A 20,068-nucleotide genomic window follows, 5' to 3' on the forward strand; every position below is an offset into this window, starting at 1 on the left:
TTTGAGTTAGCTCGTCACCACTAGGCACGCTAAATCAAACTCAGGAAGATCAAATGCCAGCATGTTGATCTTCCTGTAGGTGTAGGTCCTTCACCTAGCTCTGCCTAAGGGTGAACAAGGGCACTTTACAAACTCCATGACTTATTTTCCCTGTATGTAAAATGCATGTTTGCTGCCTCGAGGGGTGTTGCGACACTTAGTTTGTAGAGCAATTTGTGATACCTAGATGAAAATATGAACTAAATTGTTGTGTATATACATTTTATTTCTTGCTCACATAAATAAACAAAAATGAGCAACTGACCAAGCCAGAGACATGAATACAGTTCAAACAAATTACCAAACATTCAACCCACAACTATAAGCAACACTAAATTTTACAATTCCAATGTGCAGCTACTTGAAAATTAGCTTTAGATAGAAAAGCTTAAAACTTTGCTGATTACCAGTTAACTTTATGGTCAGACCCATGAGCCTGGCTGGAATAACTGCTGTACCATTCATAAAACAGAAATCATAAAAAATAGCACGAAACTAGAACCAGACTGAAATAAAAAGCTACAATACATTATAATGCAAATCAACTTTTGTACTGTCTTTACTTACCGCAGTCCAAACTTTATTCACTGCCTTAAAGAGGACAGATTTTGTCTACAGTAGAGTATTTATCATCTGAAATCTGCCACTATGTACAGTGGGCCAGGTTCTCATACTATTGGCCATATTCGCTGCCATCTTACTCCAAGAGTGATCCCACAAAATCAATGGAGCCTTTGTGGTATAATTTTTTTTTTTAAATCACAGAAAAGCTTAATGTGCTAGGAAGTCCCTAACCCAAATGCTTACTATCTGCTTATGGTCATATTCATCAAGAGCAAAGATGTCAAAATCTGGCTCATATTTTTTTTCATTAAAAATATCTTGGAAAACAAACAAAAGCTGTTTCAACTAATCAGTAATTCTGGAAATATTTCTGACTGTTCCTCTGTTCCACAAGATATTAATTAAAAAAGCAGGGTGAGGGGAAAATGGAAAAACAAAACAAGTGATTCCACAGACAAATATAAGGTTGACACATTCCATCCAGCTGTAAATGTGCTCCCTCTAGCCACACTTTAAAATTCAGAAGTAAATGTTTCTTCATAGAAGCAATCAATCTGAATTAGCATCCTTAAAACCAAGCAAAAATACATGTTATTTGTTTCACTTTAAAGAAAGATCTGTGGCTAGCAATTTCATTTAGAAAGTACATGACATTACAGCGATTTAAAAAACCTCATGAGCCATTAAGATAACAGGATTCACTTGATATCATTACCCAAAAAATTAATGTCTGCATAAAATATTATTGAAGCAAAAAATCATACCGTGTGTATAAAATGACTATCGACCCTGCAGAAATGTACATTCAGATGGAGAGGTTGGAAGTGGAGTGGAGAGGAAAGGGAAAGACAGTAAAAGACAGGAGAGAAATATTTTCGGGGCCTCAGTTATTAGAAAATTCAAAAAATAAATGTGTAGTTGTACCCTAGATCATATCTGGATTTCATTACTTAAGGTTCAGAAAATCCATGTTCTGCCATTTTTGCATGATAGTGTTTTGTACAGATTTAGTTTTGTTTTTGAGCACCTGACTCCATGGAAGGCTGGAAAAAATGGTCCATAACCACTGTCAACATAAACAGGTTTGTGAGATTTCCACTTGCTTGCATGACCATCTCAGTACATGGCAAGTGGCTACGCTACTCAGTGATAATGGATTTGCACTTGCAGAATGTTTATCAGACGGAATGTACCTAGGGGCTTCTCCTATCTGTTGAGTAGAAGACAGAGGCTCGTCAGGGCCCCCTCTCGGCACAACAGAAGCTGGAACAGGCAAGGTAGGACTTGCGGTTGTGTGGAGAGGCAGCAAAGAGCTGGAGGTTTCAGGAAAAGCCAATACTTTTGCTGCTGCCTCTCACCACAGTAGTGAATCAGAGGCCCCTCCCTATAGTACCCAGCTCTTTGCCACTACCTCTCTTGGAGGATCTAATACCTGGGAGTTGCAGGGAGAGGCTACTGAGGGCAAAGGGGAGGGAGAGGAGGAAAAGGACTAAACCTATTGGAAGGCGGGGCAAGCCTGTAAATCATTGGTTCCCAAACTTTTCAGCGTCACGCCCCCCTTTTGATCTTTGAAAAACCCTCACGCCCCCCACCTCTTCTTTTCCATCATTCAACCCCCTCTTTTAAAAAAAATTCAATTCATAATTTAAAATAAACACACAAACTTGATATAAAATGTTATTTAAAATAAAAAATAAGCACAAATAATTCTTCTTGGCCCCTTGCAGGCGCCTGCTGCAGCCCCACCTGGCTAGCTACCTAAGCCCCCTGCCAGCCGCCAGAGCTGACCATGACAGCCAACTGCCCACCTGAGACCTGCGCTGCCAGGACCAGACACCTGCCCACCCTCCAACCACCTTGGCCAGCCACCTGCCTGCCCACCACCTGCCTGAGCCCCACACTGCCAGAACCAGCTGCCTGTCCACCAGCCTGAGCTGCCCTCCCAAACCCCATGCTGCCAAGGCCATCCACCCCAGCCCTGCGCTGCTGGGGCCAGACGTCAGCCTAAGCTGCTTGAACCCTGCGATGCCAGGGCCAGCTGCCCACGCACTGAGATTCCCAGGAGCCGGCCAGCCGCCTGAAATCCACAAGCCCCAAGAGCTGCCCACCTGAGACCCTCCCATCCCACAAAGCCAGACACCACCAGCCCCGCCCCCCGACTCTTACACCATCCGCATCCCCCTCACCTGAGCCAGACACCCCCAGCCAATCCCATCCTCCTCCTTCCCGCCCCCCACCCCATCTCCCAACTCACACTCATTCACCTTTGCAAGAGGCAGCTAGCTCCATGTGGGTCTTCGCCAGCTGCCTGCTTTTCATAGCAACTGCACCAGGTCATCCATGTAAAATGGCAGGGGCTGAAAGCCAGAAGCAAAGGCCAGCTCTTTCTTCAGGTGGGAAGAATGATGGAGGAGGCTGGGTCACCTCACACCCTCCCTGGGATTTCTTCACGCCTCCGGGGGGTGGGGGGGCGGGCATGGCTCCCCAGTTTGGGAAACCTTGCTTTAAATTGCCCTCCCCATTTTCACCAGGCACTAATCCACTTGGCAGAAACCCCTAGCCCCTGCCCCCCACAACCCCAAAGCAGGGCAAAGCCCAGACTTTCCTCACCCCCAGTCCGGTAGGTAGCAAACGAGAAAGATGTGGATGGGGATCCACAAGCTATACCTTAACTGTCAATTTCATCAGCACAGTGGGCAAGGCAGCTCCTTTAGACAGTCAACCTGAGGGTTACAAATGCCAAGACAAACAAAAGATCCTTTAAACAAGGACGTGCCTTAGTCTCAGGTGCATAGGACTTCCCTGTGCAGTAATAAAAACTGAAACGATATTGTTCATTCACACTAATGTTGAGGATATGAGCAAGTCAGACAAGAGTCAGGTTCTTCTGGAGAGGATGAAGGGAAGGGCAGATGGGATTTAAGTCAGTTTAGGCCAAGGGATGATAATGCAAAGAGTTAACACCTGAAATCTTCATCGGCCTGGCAAAAAAAATGCTACAGACAGACCTCTCAAATAATACAATGGCATGCTCACTTTGCTACCATAAATTAAATACTAAGGACTCTACATTGTAAGTGAATTGTTCACTACAATTTAAATAGATGAGAGAACTGAGCAGTACAGTTCCTAAACTACATTCTTCTGAAAATAATGTTTTATTTAAAAACAAAAGGCAACCTCCTCAGCTGGTGTAAACTCAACTGGCTTCAGCAGAGCTATGCAAGTTACACCACTGAGACTCTGACCCAGTTTCTTGGTTCTGCAACATTTCAGGAAATAGTATAGTCAAGCTCACTTCGAGTGAACCTATATAACCCCTCAACTACACAAAGCAACACTAGTCTGCATGTGCTATTATAGAAACTGCTGTATTTATAAATCTTTCAGCTACAAAACAAAATTAGGGCTTTTACCTCAGAAAAGGCTCAAGCTTACAGCAGAAGGTACTGCAGCCAATTAGATGTTATTTCAAGAAACCCACCTTTTAAACAAGGGCATTTGTTCTTCCTTTCTTGATGAGGCTATCTTATCAGGATTCAAGTGTCTTATATCAGCACACTGAAATCATGTGCAATGCACAAGGATGTTCACAATAAATTCTAAACACAACAAAGCAAATACTTCCTTTCACTGTGAACAATGTGACTGAATCCACTTCTTGAAGAAATCAAGCTATATTTATATTCACCCCTCTGAAATGCTACAGACAACCATAGAAGGGTACGTTTATTATAAACTGCTATATTTGGAAACCTTTGTTGCTAAGCATCTTCTAACATTCAGCACAGTTTATATCATTCATGTCCCTGCTACATAATTAACATTTCATGTGTTTTCCAAAAAACTGCAGCACTTGTCTTTGTTGTTAATTTAAAACCATTATAAATTTTTAGGGAATTAATAAAAGACTGTGTGGTCAATTAATGAGAGTGGCAGTGTGATCCCAGGAGAATACAAACACACATTACATGCAAGAATATCTCACAGTGTATTTTCAAAACAGCATGTCCGTTTGAGATAAAACGCTTTAAAACGCAGCTGGCCATGTTAGAAAGGTAATCTCCTAAGCAATTGAGGACACAAGCCTCCTCTAGCTCTAAAATCAGGGCTTTAACTGGGTTCAGAATTAGGCCTGAATCCTGCAAAAAGCTCTGTGCAGATGCACCACTGAGATGACAGAGCTCCACTGAAATCCACGGGGATCTGCTACATGAGGCTCCTTGAAACCTTGGTCACCACTAAAACAAATGCAAGTTTTTCATGTATTAACTCATCTATTAGAGGAGGGTGCAACACATGCTCATGGCTTACACAACTAATTGTGAGACAGTAGAACGGTGCTTTTCAATTTGCAGTCCCTTTTTTTTTTTTTTTTTTTTAATTTGTGGAGGCCTAACACATGTTGAATGGAGGGGCAGGCCCCTTCAGAAATACAGATATCCTGGGGGTCCACAAATCACAGGTTGGAAACAACAGCCACATAGCAACTCTGTCAGTCAGGAATCCTGGTTTCTTTTTTTGGCTCTCAGGGGGAGCAGGTGGGGGGAGCATGTAGCGATTACAGCTAAAAAAACCAAGCGCGTAGATCAGACATATTTATTACAAAAGGACAGATGCCTAACCTAAGGGAATGAGACTTGCAATATTATAGACCTACTCTAGTCCTAGCTTTGCCAAAGCAAACTCGTGTAACCTCTCAGGAGGTCTACACAGTGCTGCTGTGCAGACCACAAGAGGATGTGAATTACAGAACATGCCAAAATGCTGTACTTCTGATTGACTCATGTGGACCACCGCTGGCATGCACTACAAGACACAGTTAGTATTAACATAATCCTTTTTGAAAGAAAGCTAGACTAACGCAAACTAGGTACCGTTGAGTTCGCACCATCAGCATCTGCAAGAGGCAGTTGGAGAGTAAAATTTTGGTGTGTTCTGCAATTCAGATCCCCAAAGTTCACAGAGCAGGACAGTATACACAAGCCCTTAGTTACCTCATTGGTAAAATGGATGCATAATACTTGCCTGCCTTCTAACATGGTCTGTGCGCAACAATTAGGGCTAAGAAGAGCTGAGATAACCAGTCACAGTAATGCCACGTCCCACAATTTTATTGTAAGCCTACTGATATTTGTTGGTTTTTTCCCATAACATGGAGAAGGGGTGAATAGAAGTCCCAATTTTTGCAAAAAAAGATGTTTAAAAATTTAAATTGAATTTTTTACAAGATTAAATTACTCCTTTTTCAAATAAACCCATTTAAAATGAAATCTGAATTTAATCCAAAATGTTAAGGCCTAAACTTATCATTTCTTTGGCTAAATAAATAAAAAGTAAAATATGCTAAATCCATGAGCCTCTATCAAATACTGAGTTAAATGCTCCTTTTAGAAAGAATGAGAGGAAAAAGATCTAAACTTTGAGGTCACACTTTATAAATATGGCACAATAAGTCATGTACTGTAGAAAAGACTTACTCTGTTTAACAAAAATGAATGTTATACATTGTGGTGTGTGTTTAATTAAATCCCAATTGCCATCCTAATATAGATTGATTTAAATAATGAGCAAAAAGTTAATTATCTACCAAATAACTAATATATCAGTCACTATTTCCTAACATACCAAACCCTGATTCTTAACTGGAGCCTTGATGTAATGTCTCAGTACAAATAACAAATACCGTGAAAGCCCGGTTATCCGGCACTTGGACAAACCAGCACGTTCAACTAACTGGAATGTTAAGCAGGCTGCCAACTGCACAACCAGAATGGAGGAGGGGGGGGTGGTGTCACAGAGCAGAGCTGCGATAGGCCCCAGCTCAAACAAACAACCAGCACCTTTTATTATCTGGCACTCCTTGTTCCCCAGGGATGCTGGATAGGAAAGCTTGTACTCTTCTATTATGTACCAAAAATCTAATTTATATTTTGGTGGTCAGGTTACTTCTTTTTTATTTGTACTCACACACAAGTGTACTGACTGAAAACAGCACTTACTTCTAGAAATGTGAAAGAACCTTAACGGAGGATTCTCTGATTTTTAAACTGTTTGAATTATTGGGCAATGCATTCAGTAATCTTAACTTCATGTTTACGCAGCTTTTTGTGCTGTAATGTACACAAAATACTCAGTTCAGTTCAGAGCACCACATTACCAAAAGGTTTGAGAGAAACAAGAGAATTCAGAGAACAACAACAAAACGTTATAAGGAAGCTGGAAGGACTTATTTATGAGAAAAGATTAAAAGAGCTAAATATTTACAGTTTGGTTAAGTAATGAATGAGGTGATGGGGGGATATGACGACAGTGTACAAACATCTGAAGTGCGTAAACACCATGGAGGGAGAGTTAATGTGTTTTGCAAGGACATAACTAATGGGACAACACTAACCTACGAAAACTTGGGCTAAATGTCAGGACAACTCCTGAATGGTGAGATGTATTAGGCTATGAATAGTCTCCTAAGGGAAATGGATGCAAACACATTGCTTAAGACTTCAAAATAAGGCAAGAACACCACACTAGAAAATGTACTAGACGAAAGAATTCATCACTGAAAAAGGACTGGCTATACTGTGTAAGCAGCTTCTTTCCATCTCTCATTTCTATGCATCTATGATGAATATGCCAGGTAGTTTACAAGGTGCAGAAAGAGATGCTTCATGACTTTTGTTTGCAAAGTACACATTTGAAAGAGATTCATTTGCCATCGGGGGAAAAAAAAAACACTGTTGCTAACAAAATCTTTATACAGCATATAACGATATTTTAAAAATCCTTTTCTGTAAATCCTGAAGCCAAAACATCATTTCTTTTAAAAAAATTTTGAGGAAGTAAAATACAATTAGCCAGCATACAGCATCAATGGCGAGACTATATCTCCCTCCAGCAGAGGTCAGTCTAGGATAACAGTTTACAAGTAGCATTGTAACAGCGATTCAGTGATAATTTTTCTGGAAAAAAAAACTTGGCACATGTTTCTATCCGTAAATCTGAGAATCATATTCAAACATAAGACAGACACAGGGAACAGTTTACCATGTGAAACTAACTATATCATGGAGTCTGATCTTTTGGATTCTATTCCAAAAATCTACCAGTAACCTGCTGAGCAAGTCACTGCATCCCTGTTGTACTTTTATCCTTATCTGTCTTCTCTATTTGGACCATAAGCCCTTCAGGCCAAGAACTGCCTCTAGCTGTGGCTACATCTACACTAGCCAGTATTTTCGAAAAAGCCAGGGCTCTTTCGAAAAATCCTGTGGAATGTCTACACACAAAATGCATTTTATTCTATAGTAAATCGGAAGAATGCAGCACATTTTCCGGAGGCCCTCTTCTTCTCCTAGGCGAGGAAGAGTGCATTTTTCCAAAATATTATTTCAGAAAAAGAAGTGTGTAGATGCCCCGGGGACCCGTTTTTCAAAAGAGCAGTCCCCCAAGATGCTGGATTTTTCAATCCCTGGCCCATTCTTCTGAAAGAGTGGGGGCTCTGTGGATGCTTTCTATCCAAAGAGCAGACCTGTTTTTCAATCCATATGTTTGTGTGTGGACATGACCTTTGAAAATCATTTTTTTCGGAAGAGATCTTCCAGAAGAACTTCTTTTAAAGGACGGCTGTAGTGTAGATGTAGTCCGTGTGTTTGTGAAGAGTCTAGCCAGAACAACAAGGCCCCCAGTTTTGATTTGCATTATGGGTTGAAACTCCCTAGTTTGGCACCCATGAGACCTTACTGGTGCCAAACCATGGGAGGTCAATATCGTCTAGCATGTTACCAACACTTCCACTGCTTACTAGGCTCCTAAAAAACATTTAGGGATAAACTGCAGCTAAATAACAGTACAAAACACTGAGAGCCAGGACTGGTGGCTGTAAACAAACTTTATGGAACCATGGGAAACTTGGCCACACCCATGAGAACTGGACATCCAGCTAACTAAAATCATTATGGATGTTGCTGGACAAGAGAGTGCCAAACTATAGAGGGTCAACCTGTACCACTGCAATACAAACAACAAAGGTGTACAGGTATGCATAATAACTAAGATACTTTGCTTTTATGTCATACATTCCATCCATAGATCCAAATGGAGCAGGATATCATCCTTTAAAGAAGGGTAAAATTAAGTGCCCATGGTCTAGAGAAAAACAGCATGTGCACAAACAGAAACTGGGTTGAAACACTTTTGAACTATTTATTGACCTCAATGTCCACAGAGCAGGGGTCTCAGAGATTTCTCGAATCAGAATAGGGAAAAAAATTATGAGGCTTTTTGTTTTAAAAATGATTGCTATCTTACAACAGAGCTTAACACATGGTTACAGCCTGCACAATGACTCTGTTAAAATGACACCAAATGTCCATATTTATCTTCTCCATTTAATCTGTGCATATATCATCAGATAAATATTTGACAGACAACCCCATACACTCTGATGATCAAGTACAGATCTTTCTTACAGATCATGTATCATCACCCATAACAACAATTCTGCAATCTTAATAGGTTTATAATGCTTGGGTAAGATAGAATCCAGTGCTGTGTTCCAGTGCTAAAAGTACTGAAATGTTGAATGTAAGGGTGAAAATACAATACAAAAGTCATGTTCCAGCCATAATGAAGCAAAGAACTCTCAAGTCAGTTTGTTATAAATTATTGTTTTTGCAAAATGAAAAACTGAAAGTTTCTATCATTTTTCATTAAAAATAAAATAGATCCACTTTTAAACATTCCCTAGTTTATCAAACCAGAGTACATTGTGAGGATAACTCTCCCGGTGCCTCACAATTTTTCTTCCTGAGAAAAGAGCATGGTGGCTTGGAAATAATCGTAATCCGTTCACCAGCAGTTAATCAATTTACTAACCAACAGCTTAAAAGAGACTTTTTAATATACACTAAACTCTTTCACATCGAGCAGCCTTGGGACCAGGAGGTTGCTGCATATTCAAATATTCTGAATAATACAGAGATGGACCTATCAATGAATAACACTAAAGAAAAACAAGATCAGATATTAAGAAACAAACAAAAGTGTAAGCAGAGTATTTATTTACCAACAACAGCAGTATTATATACTGTAACCTTACAGTGCATTTGCTGTATTTATTTTTATTTACTTTCACCACACTATACTTAAGGAAAACGTAACTAAAATTTACTTATGGTTAAAATGCTGGTTATTTGAGCATTGTGGATGATAGCATGCCAGATATGAAAGAGTTTACTAAAATAAGCAAAGATGACAGGGGGATTCTCATAAGCTATTTTTAAATTATTAAAAAGAAAACAAAAAAAACAGAGGCTTTTAAAGGCTTGGAGGCTCTTCATTTGATTACAGAACACTTCTGGCTAGGACAGCAGCACGCCAATATTCTTCATATTGCTCACTTTGGCTATGTCTGCACTGCACAGATCTTTCAAGAGAAGCTCTTCTGGAAGATCTCTTCCAAAAGAACTTCTTTTGAAAGAGTAAGTCCACACACAAAAAAGTGGATCTAAAGAGCGATCTGCTCTTTCAAAAGAGTATTCACACAGCTCCCGCTCTTTCCAAAGAGTGGGCCAGGGATTGACATATCAGGGCCTATGAGGACTGCTCTTTTGAAAAAAAGGGCCCACGGAACATCTACACGTTTGCTTTTGAAAGAAAGCACTCTTCAAGAAATGGGAATGGAAAAACTCTTTCAAAAAGAGCACCACGTTCTTTCAATTTAATTTCAAAAGAATGCTTGTTGTGTGTAGACATTCCGCTGAGTATTTTGAAAGAGCCCCTTCTTTTGAAAAATATTTTGAAAGAACTTGCTAGTGTAGACATGGCCCCTCTAGTGGAGAGAAACTATTTCAGTCTTAAAGCCACTTAGAACTTGACCAGCTCACAAAAGATGGGGGCTGAGAATAGACACAAGGGTATAGTCATGAGATGACGACACCTTTTGCTCTCAAGCAGCCTGTGATAGCATCTAATTATTGTCAGGAAAGCAAAAGGCTCCAGATCGCATTATCAACCCCATTAAGTATCCCAGTCTGTGGCTTTTATTACAAAACTTTACAAAAATATGAAGACAAAGAAAAGATTTCACTGTTTTAGGTCAGAGGTACTGTTTGTACTATTTGCAGACCCATGGATTTTTTGAGAAAATGATCTCACAATGGGATTCGAAGTATACCTCACCTGCTTCTTTGCACAAGGCTGCCAGGTCTGCTCCCACATAGCCATGGGTACTATCAGCCAGCTGCAGCACCTCTGTTGTTGCCAAGAGATGAGGAACCTTACGAAGAAGTTTTCTGAGGATATCTGCTCGGTCCTGGGCATTGGGGACCCCGATTTCTATCTCTTTGTCAAAACGCCCAGGTCTACGCAATGCTGCATCGAGTGCATGTGGACGGTTTGTAGCACCAAGAACCAAAAGCTGCCCTTCACTATCTTCCTACATGACACAAAACAAACAGAAAAACAGATTTTAAAAGGGTGTTAAAGACAACACAATTTACACATACTTCAACCTCCCTTTGTCTATTTTTCCTCAACAATTACGCATTCCTTCAGAAAGCAAATAGTTATTTCTAGCGTCAAAAAGTAAGTAAGTAATAATAAATGTTTAGCACTTTCCAACTCATCAGAGGACAAATCATTATGCGCAGGAACGTCCAAGACAGGAAACAACCCCACAGTATCAAGTAGCTCCCAACAGCATTGTTCTCATTACAGCTATGCATAAGTTCACTGGAAATTCTTGTATTTCAACATGCGTTTTTGTCCCAAATACCTTAGTTTTTTGCAGGATGTAGAGTTGTGAATAATTTTCAATTCAGAAATGAGCAAGTGCTTTATTCCAATTTGCTGTACTAATATAAAGCTTTTTTATTCAGATCATGACTCAAATTTTCAAAAAGAAAGCTACGTTTTTTCCTAAAGAAAAATCAAAAAATTGTTGCAAACAAAATTCTCACAAAAATTTCAGTTTTGCAGAAACTGAATTTTCCTTTGGAAAATTATTCCAAGAAAAATCATGACCAGCTGTTCCCATTTAACAGAGGCAAACACTTAAATCAACTACAATGGATTCATCTCCTTTAACCTCATCTTGGACGTAAAATCAATGACCTTCTTTAACTCCTTCTTTACTCACAACTACTCTAGCTCCCAGATAGATTCATCTTCTCAGTTAAGAGAGAAGGACTTCAAATTTGTACAAAATCTTGACTGTTGCTCCCTGAGTCAGGTTTAACATTCAGGCTCATATAAGCCAGGCATCGAAGTATGATATTACAGTCCTTGCCACCTCAGAGCACCTGAGATGGCAGCCTTTACTTTGATGAAAGCACTCAGACAATCAAATAGAGGGACAGCATATAGAAATTCAAACTGTCCAGAGCAAACAAAAGAAATCTGTAGCAAGACTAGGCCACAGAGGCCGTGTCTACAAATGCCCCAGACTTCGAAATGGCCACACAAATGGCCATTTCGAAGTTTACTAATGAAGTGCTGAAATGCATATTCAGCGCTTCGTTAGCATGCGGGCAGCCGCGGCACTTTGAAATTAACACGCCTCCCCGCCGCGCGTCTCGTCCAGATGGGGCTCCTTTTTGAAAGGACTCCGCCTACTTCGAAGTCCCCTTATTCCCATCAGCTCATGGTGGAATAAGGGGACTTCGAAGTAGGCGGGGTCCTTTCGAAAAGGAGCCCCGTCTGGACGAGACGTGCGGCGGGGAGGCGTGTCAATTTCGAAGTGCCGCGGCTGCCCGCATGCTAACGAAGCGCTGAATATGCATTTCAGAGCTTCATTAGTAAACTTCAAAATGGCCATTTGTGTGGCCATTTCGAAGTTTGGGGCACGTGTAGACGTAGCCAGAGAGTGTATAAATATGCACTTTCCGGTCAATGTAAAATAGCAAGTAGATTTTCCAAAGAGAATTTTTTAATCAATAACCTGGTTCACCCATTAAGAGCCAGTAGCTCCCCCACCCTCAAATGTTCACAAATGTTTATTACTATGAGTATTCTTCTCCAAAGATATAGCAAAAACTAAAAAACAAAGAGGTAAAAAGGATGTGTTTGAAACTCCGGTATTTTGAGAAGCTAACAATATTGCATTAGCAATTATAATAAATGACATTTTCCTCCTTTTTGTTTCAAGTGGCCAAAAATATAAAAGCTAAGGTGATACTCTTGGGGAAGGCAGTGAAGGGGAGAACAGGAATAGAAATTCCTAAATTAAGTAACACCAGACAAAAGGGAAATGACCTCTCTCTTTAAAGGTATTTCAAGTCCACCAGGTGAAGAAACCATCTTCTTCCAATACAGTACCATTCCTTAAGATAACCATCATGCTACGATTAATTTGGAACAGGCCTGAGAAGGCTGAGATCTGGTTTCTGGGCTGCAAAAGAAAAGGCTACCCACTCCAAATATGTAGGGCCCACTCTCTAATTATATATTTCCAGACAGCAAAAATGGTCTTCCTCTTGGAAAAGGTTCTGATTTAGTGGTGTGTGTCTAAACATTTGTTCTTTCCAGGAATCACCCGAGATCTTTCAATCATTATTTGAGGACTCCAGTAACTCAGCCAGAGATCTGGGGTAAATTACAGGAGTCTTTGGGTGAGATTCTGTGGCCTGCAATGTGCAGGAAATCAGTCTAGATGATCATGATGATTCCTTCCAATCTTAGCTACAAGTCTATGAAGTTGGCAGCAAAACCATGCAGTAAACAAGGTACTGGACTTGAAATAGTAAGACCTTTGTTTTAGCCACACACTCTCAACATTGCTGAGCAGCCTTGCTAAACTCTCTTCACCTTTCCTTCCTTCAGTTTCCCCACCTGAAAAGCGGGGATGAGAACACTCACTCTCTTTTATAAGGTGTTTTCAGCTCTGTAGATGAACAGCTCTATAGAAGATCTAAATAATGCTATTTTTTGTTAAAGAGAAAGATGTGAAAGTGTAGAGTTGTCCCAAAGAGATTATGTCTTTAACTGATTAGAAATATCCTCTCCCTACAGCCATATACAGAGCTCCCTAAAAACTTGAGCCAGCACCTCCCCCGGCCAGCACGGGGCTTGGCCCAGCACACCGATGGAGCCCCCCTGCACTGTGACAGCTCCTGCCCCACCCAGATTGGGGCCTGGCTCAGTTCCCTAAGGGAGCTCCCCCACTTTATGCCAGCTCCAGCTTGAGCCCTTCTGCCAGCCAGCGTGGGGCCCGGCCCATACACTTTGGATGCGTATTACAAGTTTCTGTCTAGAACTTTCTTCAAGACCAACTTCCGCTTGAAAGTGGAGCTACAACAGGGCCTCTAGTTTATATACCTTGCTTGTAATTCTGTGGACAAACATACACAGACCTCTCAGCCCGCCATCCTGTTGACAATTAGGCAACAGCAGACCAGGAATTAACAGAATTTATAGGCCCAATCCAAAGTTTGAGTCAATGGAAAGACTTGTTTGACTAAGATGACCTTTGACTAAGGCCTCAGCTGGAGTACTGTGTCCAGGTCTGGGCACTGCAGTTCAAGAAAGATGTGGAGAAATTAGAGAGGGTCCAGAAAAGAGCGACAAGAATGATTAAAGGTCTAGAGAACATGACCTATGAAGAAAGGCTGAAAGAATTGGGCTTGTTTAGTTTGGAAAAGAGAAGATTGAGGGGAGACATGATAGCTGTTTTCAGGTATCTAAAAGGGTGTCATAAGGAGGAGCGAGAAAACTTGTTCTTCTTGGCCTCTGAGGATAGAACAAGAGGCAATGGACTTAAACAAGTGAGGGTTAGGTCACACATTAGGAAAAATTTCCTAACTGTCAGGGTGGTCAAACAATGGAATAAATCGCCAAGGGAGGTTGTGGAATCTCCGTCGCTGGAGATATTTAAGAACAGGTTAGATAGATGTCTATCAGGGATGGTTTAGACAGTATTTGGTCCTGCCATTGGGGCAGGGAGCTGGACTCAATGGACTCTCGAGGTCCCTTCCAGTCCCAGTGTTCTATGATTCTGTGATTAAAATGGGCTTTCAATAAATGTCTAAAAATTTAGTATGGAAACTGAAAGGTTACCTTAATGTGAATTTTGGATCCCTTAGCAATCCAAGCCACACAACAAGATACACACACCATCTCTACCAACAATATTGTCATTTCATTTCAGAATAAGCTGGTATCTATTTTGACTTACTAAAAAGATGCCTCTGGCATTTTAAATTAATCTCCAAAAAATAAAATCACAAACGTGGGAGGTGGGGAAGGACAGAAACAAGTGGAAGAAGCTATACACCTTTTTCTTTTGCAGTTAAAAAATGTCTCTGAACATCAAATACACACATGTATGACAACAGTTTAATTTCTATGAAGTGTTGCAATAATATAGTGTTAAAGTAAATGTAATTTACCAAAGGGAACTACCTTCATAGTATTAACCTTATAGTTAGAGAAACACCTCCTCTTCCTTTTCCTTTAAATTTAATAAGCATTATCAGACTGCAATCAGAAGTTGCTTCTGATTCATCTTATGAGGCCCTGACAGTAATACAAAACAGTTTATTCAGTTCTTTCCCTTAATACACTAAATTGTATCAATATACTTTACTTACCGATCCAATACCATCCATCAGTGTTAGCAATGAAGCTACAACTCTTTTTTCTACTTCATTCTGAGCCCCATCTCTCGTTGGGCAGAGTGCATCCAGCTCATCAATAAATATAATTGATGGACGACTGAAAGAAAAAAAATAAAAGCAACTTATCTGCTAATCATACATGGTAGCATTTAAACACCTTTAGGTTGTGATTTTCAAAACTAACAGATATGGCCACCCAATGTCCATGAAAATTAAAGGGTACCCAAATCTCTTAAGTGATTGACACGTTAGGGCAGAAGTATGTTTCTGCTCCAATAAGTGATGTAAAATAATTTCATTATGTAATACCATGTTTATCGTGTCTCAGATTCTATACTGAACTTACTCTGTTTACAAGTAAAAAGATGGCTTTTCTAGCTGCTGTCCCAGAAAACTCAACCTGGGACCTGAAAATCAACCTGGGTTATTTCTTGCCCCTGTCCTCACTTGAATTTGGCCCTCCAAATAAATTTAATTTATAATTCTACTTGTTAAACTTGATTGAGAATATTTTAGTACAAAATTTGGCCCTAGAGGTACAATCACATATGGTTCAGATAGTGATTAAAAATGCTTGCTACTTGCCCATAGTAATAACTTTCACATCCATTCCAATCAGTTTTTCAGAAAACACGGTATTAAAATTCTGAAAGGTTCTAACAAGATTTTTGTTCTTCTGCTCACTAATGTCAGTGAAAACTTTCTACCATCCTGTTTCTATGATGAAATATGGATAAAATGGAAGATGGGCTTCTCTGGTTTATGCTAAATGCATGTCTCTTTTGGCTCAAATGGCAGAATATTTGCATTGGAAATTAGCAGTCAGCCCAAACTAAATATTTGCATCTAAACACCGTTGGAAGTAAAGTAAATAAAGTTTGTATCTGGATCCAATCTATCTGACTTGTGTTTCTTTCCACTGCATAAGAGAATTTTGAGTTCTAACACAACCTAGGATGAGAATTTTATATTTAATTAGGATACGTGCTAATTGGTTGGAGTACTATGGAACAACCTCTTGAAATGACACTTCATTGGTAAAAGTGACCAAAATCACAAGAACTGTAGAATAGAACTTCATTAATTCCTTTGGGCCAAGATATATATAAATAAACTTATCTACATTTGAAATATTTCTGCAGGAAAAATATTACAATCCAGAGGCCCTCGTAAGCTTTTCTTTACACAATGTCAAAATCAGTATCACATGTATGTAAAAAGAGACTGATTTAAAAGGCATGTACCGTTGAGAGGCGTCAGCAAATATCTGTCGTAATCGTGATTCGGTCTCACCATAAAACCTGAAACAATCAAAATATTTTAGTAAAAGAACTTTTATTATTTAGCAAGTTGAGGCCAGATTCTTGTTCCTTGCATTTCCACAAGGTGGCATTCAAACCTTCAAAGCATCCCAGAGAATGTGTGGCTTGTCATAAAGGTTCTCTTAAATTTGCATTTCCACTAGGATAAGATATTAAGTTAAAATGTATACAATTATAAAAATGACCGATCTATAGCTACCAAAAATTAGAAGGAAGATTTTTATCTTCATCTAGGCCATAGAGATTATAGTTTTTCCCTAACTGCACCAATTCTGCTAGGACAAATTCTCATTTATAGCTTAACCCCTTCATTTTTACTGGGCTTTAAAAAAGCAGTCCTTTTCCTTGTTGAACAGAACAACTGTCATACAGATACAGTTTAATTAACTTTTTAATTACTTATCATATTATTGCCTTTTCTTCCCATTTATACACACCCCTCTGCACTGTACAAGTTAGGATTCTTCCTCAAAGGAATGAAAAATAACAGCCTTCTGTTACTTTATTTCACTGGGAAGTGACAACTATAATTTTCACTCGAAAACAATGAACACTGTAATCCCTTCCCCATGAACTTCTGAGACTTGGACATATGTACTGAACCCATTTCTATGTATTTTCACACAGTGCAACTCCAATAGGTAAAAGTCAGTGCAGAATTTGGCCCAGTGTCTCCAAGTTACTCATGTAATAAATTAGTTGAACTTACTTGCTTAGAATTTCAGGACCATTAATAACTGAAACATGGGCTCCAACTTCATTTGCAACAGCTCTGGCAATCATTGTCTTCCCAGTACCTGGAGGGCCATACAGTAGCACCCCTCTCGGAGGTGGAATTCCTGTAAACAGAGGGGAAAGTATTACTTTTTCTTAAGGCAGTTGTGATCAAGTCAAATCACCATGCTCCACCAGTCTATAGCACATGTCTACATTACACATTTCTTTATTTTGCATGCTTCTATTTGAGAAATATAGACATACATTCTATTTAAAATGAGCAAAGTATTACAAAATGTTATATTTCCCCAATAATCCCATTCAAATAGCTCTGGTTCAAAGCCTAGTATTAATATCTTTATTATGTCACTAAAGATTCCTACAAAACTGCCTATACAAACCTCCAGCCCAACAAAACCACCCCAATTCATTACTGATACCCCCTCCTAAATAATTTTACAAAAAGACTGGAAATGCCAAATATAACAATGAATGTGCCTCTACGAGAAAACAGTAGGAGACTTGGGATAGATGACAGCTACTGATGAGCACTAAGGTTGTCTGTTAGGGATACTGGTAAAACAAGATGTGTCCCTGTGTAGTTAAAACTCAAGAGAAATTTCAGCCACTCTAATGAAATAGATTTCCTGAGAACTATGAAGTTTGTATTGAAACAGAGTCCAATTCCTAGGAGTACATATGCAAGCAAAACTGGTGCTTGTCAGTGTGAAGGAAAGAGTGTATGGAACATTTGTGCTACTTGATCATCTCTTCTGATGCCAGCAGAGGAGATGCTGATTACCCAGAACTTACCTTTGGTATGCTGTTGGCTTTGCAGCATCATCCCTTCCTCGTCCCTGACACATGAAATCCCCTAGTGGCATAGGAAGTTATCTTGAGGGTTGGGCTCTGTGGACAGAGCATGGATGGACATTCTCCATGGAATCATCGCAGAGAAAACCAGAGGCAAGATATAGACTGACAAACCCACCACTGGGTTATGTGGATTGTCCCTCTGTTCTTCCAACCCACCTCCCACCAGAGGGGACAGGCAAGGTGGAGAAGCAATGAATAATTTCAGCCCATACCACACATCCAAAGAGCACATGGATCTCAGAGCACACACTGATTTGTGGGTTAAAAACTCCACTGAAAGACAACTATTGACAGAATAATTCTGAAGGTGGAAACCTAGATATTTACATCACCTTAGAGTGATTTATGGGCAAAGCAGTATACAGGGTTTACCTCAAATACCTGCAAGAATAGCAGCCAGACTGCTTTCCTGTTCCCAGGTATTCTCTTTCCAGAAAAGCTTGCCAGAACCTTAACTTTTCTTAGAAATTATGGTTTGGAAAACACCTATTAAGATCATCTAATATGTGCTGCAAATGGAGAATTATTATTGTTCCCTCTCAAATGCTTTGTCTCATCTTGTTTCACCATGTCCCAAGTACTGTGATTTAATATATAAAAATATCTAAATACATATTTTTTATTTTTAAACCAGTGAATCCTTTCTTATTCACAGGGATAACATGGGTGAACTGCACTGCACTCCTTCCTATAATTTGCAGAAAACCTGTGTCAGAAGGAACTAAAAAGGAAGGGGAGGAGATAAAAAGTAGAATTTAATGGAGGAGGCAATCTTTAAATTGAATACACTTTTTTAATTGAATTCAATGTATATTTCAATTGACTGACCAACTCCTTGCTGCTTGTCATGAGTTCTTTTGGGTAACTATAGCTTCTCCAACTCTTCTTTCTAAGGCATGGTCCTTAACTTCTAAACATCTGGTTTTTTAAAAAGGAATAACTGTAAAGATGATTGTAAGAGTTTAGTTCAGAACCAAAGTACATCTAATTGTATCACACAAAGAAGGAGCATGCGTTTCACATAGAATGGCTTATTAATATGGGTGAAAAAAGTGGTAAATGAAAGAAAAACATTGTAACAGATGAAGAAAACCAACTCTTCGTCGTACCGTAACTCTTAAACAATTCAGGTTGCTTCAGGGGCAGTTCAATTGTTTCTCTAATAGTTTTCAGCTGGCTGCTTAAACCACCTATCATGTCGTAAGTAACATTATGTTTACAGTCATTTTCTTCCATTGCAGTGGTCCGATTTTCAATGAAATTGATTCTAGTTCTTGAAGAAATGAAGTAAAATGTATCTAAACTGCATTTTGCTCCATTTTTGCCAGTGGGTAGCAATCGCATGCTGTCTTCATCTCCGATTGATTCGGAACCACCAAAGACTGTGACATTCTCCTCATCACAGAATTCGTGTGTCTGGCCATAATCCGGTTCACCCACTATCTCTGCAGCACTTGAAGTAACTGGTGAACTTTGAGCCATCAGTCTGCATGGAGTGCTGGTTGCTGCTCCCTGCTGGTTGTCTTCTATGTCCAATTTTCTGAGCTGGAAGGACAAATTTAGAGCACTGGTCTCCAAGGCAGTCTTCTCAAGGACTCGCTCTTGTGTTTCACTGAAAACAGTGCTGCTCTGCATTTTTAGTAGGGCTCCATCTGTTCCCTTCACCCTTGTCACCATCAAGTTGCAAGGTCTGCCATAGAAAGTGAGATGCAAAAGGTTGCCTGGCAAAACTATCTTCCCATCTAGAACAAGATTAAATTTATAACAGATAAAAAAATACATATTCATCTAAATTTCCAGCAATAAGTTTTCAAATATAATTAAATTAGAAAATATGTTTATCAGTAAAGCTACAATGCAGATGTCACAAATTAATTGTCTTAGACAGCAAGGTGATAAAAGAAGAACATACATCTAAAATGATCCCTTCAAACACAG

At 39.7% G+C, this 20,068-nt stretch overlaps 1 protein-coding gene across 4 annotated transcripts in view; it reads right to left on the minus strand.

Annotated features, from left to right (window-relative positions):
- Positions 1-20,068, minus strand: part of AFG2A (AAA ATPase AFG2A) — a 269,455-nt gene that overhangs the window by 239,350 nt on the left and 10,037 nt on the right. For all 4 annotated transcript variants that reach the window (XM_074993342.1, XM_074993343.1, XM_074993344.1 and 1 more), the window contains exons 5-9: positions 19,240-19,872; positions 17,247-17,376; positions 16,460-16,516; positions 15,189-15,312; positions 10,783-11,038 (exon numbers count right to left, since the gene is read on the minus strand). In XM_074993342.1, coding sequence (XP_074849443.1) covers positions 10,783-11,038; positions 15,189-15,312; positions 16,460-16,516; positions 17,247-17,376; positions 19,240-19,872 — 1,200 coding nt within the window. The remainder of the gene's footprint in view (positions 1-10,782; positions 11,039-15,188; positions 15,313-16,459; positions 16,517-17,246; positions 17,377-19,239; positions 19,873-20,068) is intronic.

The sequence above is a fragment of the Carettochelys insculpta genome, chromosome 4 (assembly GCF_033958435.1).
Source record: "Carettochelys insculpta isolate YL-2023 chromosome 4, ASM3395843v1, whole genome shotgun sequence".
Classification (NCBI taxonomy): domain Eukaryota; kingdom Metazoa; phylum Chordata; order Testudines; family Carettochelyidae; genus Carettochelys; species Carettochelys insculpta.